Genomic DNA, 3259 nt, shown 5'->3' on the forward strand with positions numbered 1-3259 from the left:
GAGCACTATACCTCGGGGGTTCCCATATGAGAATTCCGAAGGGCGATGTCTCCATGAAAATGTGTCGGGTTGACAGTTGAACCGATAATGTGATATCACAGCCAGTAGGACAGGCATTCATCATATGCATTTTCTATCTGTTTGTATGCTTTGACTACTTGAAATGGCTTGCCTATTTCTATAACATGCTTACTTGCTATTTGAATTATTTGTCTTATATGCTTCAACTTGTGTTTTCTAATGGGATTGAGGAGGCTCGGAAGGCGGTGGCAATGGGATCGCATGGAGGATCGGTTGGTGAAGGCTGTGGGACAGCGGTGTTGGTTAGAATAGAAATTCCCTAAGATAGATTACCCAGTTTATTTATGTTAAGGTTTATATAACTATGCCTAATTGTTTTAGGATGCGTTAAGTTTGAAATCTTGTGATGGATATGGAGCTTAGGATTGCCTTTGGCGTACATCACTGGGTACTGTTACCATACTGAGAACCTCCGGTTCTCATACCATATTTCTATTGTGTTTTTCAGATGCAGGTCGCAACCCACCACGGTGAGTTGTCTAGTTGGTAACAGAAGCGGAGGATCCGGATTTCTTTTGAGTCTTTGTGGTTTATTTTCATAACTGTCTCTCACTTTTGTATTTTTACTTTGCCTAGAGGCTTATATTTGAGAAAACAAAATTGTATAAACTATTTTTTTTCTGTCTGATTCTGTATATCTGTATATGACTAGCCGGTTTAAACTCTGCGATTCGTGGCTAGTTTCCTATGATATTATATACTTATCTTTTGTTATATCTTATCTGTTTCTTGCACCTTACGATAGTAGCTTCGTTAGTATGTTTTGTGCTTTGAAATCCTATCTTTGAGCTATATCCCTCATCGGGCTTCTAGTTGATACTATTCTTCCTATAAATATATTATGTATGAGCTTAGATCTGTCGTAATCTCTGATTAACCTTTGCTTTACGACGCGAGGTAAAGCTTAGGCTAATTAGGGTGTTACATTTAGTGGTATCAAAGCGGTTCGTCCTTGTGAGCGTGAGGGATGGACTGATTGTGCTTCATTGCATACTCTGTGTCTTTTCTTTGATGCTATTAGGTTATCTACTTGATATATGCATAGCATGCTTGTTTGTGAGTGCCTGTTTGGGATAATTAAAGCACTAGGCTTTTGATATTGAGACTGATCATCTTGATATCGATTGTTAGGTGCAAACAGGAACCCTGCATGGCTACTCGCGAGCGAGGTCGAACATGTACACGAGAAAGTAGGAATGAGCAACCAGCTAACAATCATGCCGAATTCATGGCGGCAATGGCGAATCTCGCTAATACCATGGAAGCTAATGCTGCTGCGACTCTACAAGTTGTGCAGAGGTTGGGCCAACCGGCTGGGAATGGAAATGACAATGGGAATGGCGAAGGGAATGCTAATGATAATGCCGAGGGAAACGGCAATAATGCCAGAGGAGTTCCGATGACCTTGGCGACGTTTCTCAAGGTTCATCCACCAACTTTCCGAGGATCAACTAATCCTACTGAAGCGGACCACTGGTTCCAGGCTATGGAGCGTGCTTTACAGGTGCAGCATGTTCCCATCAATCAATATGTCGAGTTCGCCGCTTATCAGCTAGCGGGAGAGGCCCAGCCCTGGTGGCAAGCAGAGTGTCGCTTGCTATAGCTTCAGAACGCTGACATTCCATGGGAGGTGTTTTAAACGGCCTTCTACAAGAAATACTTCTCTGAGTCTGCAAGGGAAGCAAAGGAGATGGAACTGATGCAGCTGATGCAAGGTTCCATGTCTGTGGCAGATTACACCAACAAGTTTGAGGAGCTTTGTAGGTTTTCTAGGGTATTTCAGGGTGCCCCAGAGACCTACGAGAGCTAGAAGTGTATCAAATACCAAAGGAGGATGAAGGACAACATTATGACTGTTGTGGCTCCTATGCAGATCCGTGTCTTCTCTGACTTAGTGAATAAGGCAAGAGTGGTGGAGGAATATGCCAAGGCCGTGGCGGCATCCAAAGACACTCATGGAGGGAGCTCTATTCGGGGGCGTGGCAAGTATTTTCATCCAAGGGGACAAAGCTTCAAGAGAGGGGGATATGCGCCTCAAGGGCAAGGAGGCTTTAGAAAGAATACCAATGATCAGATTCAGCGTGGCAAAGGGAGAGGAAATCAGAGTAAGAGTTCTTCGGATTTAGCTTGTGATCGTTGTGGATGTTTTCATCCTTATGACTCTTGCAAGATTAGTATAGGTGGGTGCTTCAACTGTGGCTTACCTGGTCATTTTGCGAGGGATTGCACATGTGGAAAGAACCTAAGTGTGGGTCAGAGTCAGCACCAGGGGTGAGTTTTTGCTGTGAATGCCAAGGATGCTTCCAAGGTGGATCCGTTGATGAGAGGTATATGTCTAATTGCTGATAAATCTTTAGTTGCATTATATGATACTGGAGCTTCGCATTCATTTATTTCATTTGCTAAAGTTGAGGAATTATGCTTGAAAGTGTCAAAGTTACCTTTTGATCTGCATGTACATACTCTACATCAGACAGTTATGACTAGGTCAGGTTGTAGACAAGTAGGTTTCAAGCTTGAGGGTAGATACTTTACGCATGATTTGATCTGTTTACCGATGGTGGAGCTAGAGATGATTTTGGGGTTTGATTGGTTATCAAAGAATTGGGTTTTGTTGGATTGCTTCGAACGGACAATTCAATTTATGCCGGAAGGAGAGAATAGAGCAGTGGGAGCTACGGGGTATTACCTGAACTCTGTAATGGTGCATTGTAGTGGGAAGGAGTGTCAGGGTTATACTCTGTTGGCTGCTAATACTTTGGGTGATGCCCAGAACTTAGGTCAGATTCCGGTGGTGAGAGATTTTCCGGAGGTATTCCCAGAAGATATCCCGGAGTTCCCACCTCAAAGGGAGATTGAGTTTGCGATTGAAATGGTGCTGAGAGCCGGACCAATGTCGATTACACCGTATAGAATGGCTCCGATAGAGCTGGCATAATTAAAGACTCAGTTGGAAGAACTTCGAACAAGAGGTTCATTCGACCGAGTGTATCACCGTAGGGAGCGCCAGTTTTATTGGTGAAGAAGAAGGATGGAGGAATGTGTTTGTGCGTGGATTACCGATAGTTAAGTAAAGTGACGGTGAAAAATAAGTACCCGCTGCCAAGGTGGTGCACGAAATTGTGATCTTAAGGGCGCCAACAACTTGGTACGTACAATTGTAATATCACTCTTCTTC

At 43.6% G+C, this 3259-nt stretch overlaps 1 protein-coding gene across 1 annotated transcript; it reads left to right on the forward strand.

Moving 5' to 3' along the window:
- LOC107647156 lies at positions 2639-3019 on the forward strand. The gene has a single exon (XM_016351272.1). The coding sequence runs from the start codon at positions 2639-2641 to the stop codon at positions 3017-3019; it is 381 nt and encodes a 126-aa protein (XP_016206758.1).

Source organism: Arachis ipaensis, chromosome B06 (genome assembly GCF_000816755.2).
Source record: "Arachis ipaensis cultivar K30076 chromosome B06, Araip1.1, whole genome shotgun sequence".
In the NCBI taxonomy this organism is placed as follows: domain Eukaryota; kingdom Viridiplantae; phylum Streptophyta; class Magnoliopsida; order Fabales; family Fabaceae; genus Arachis; species Arachis ipaensis.

Bases quoted from the DNA above. Each gene is read 5' to 3' on its own strand.
- LOC107647156 (XM_016351272.1), top strand. From the start codon at position 2,639: ATGGTGGAGCTAGAGATGATTTTGGGGTTTGATTGGTTATCAAAGAAT.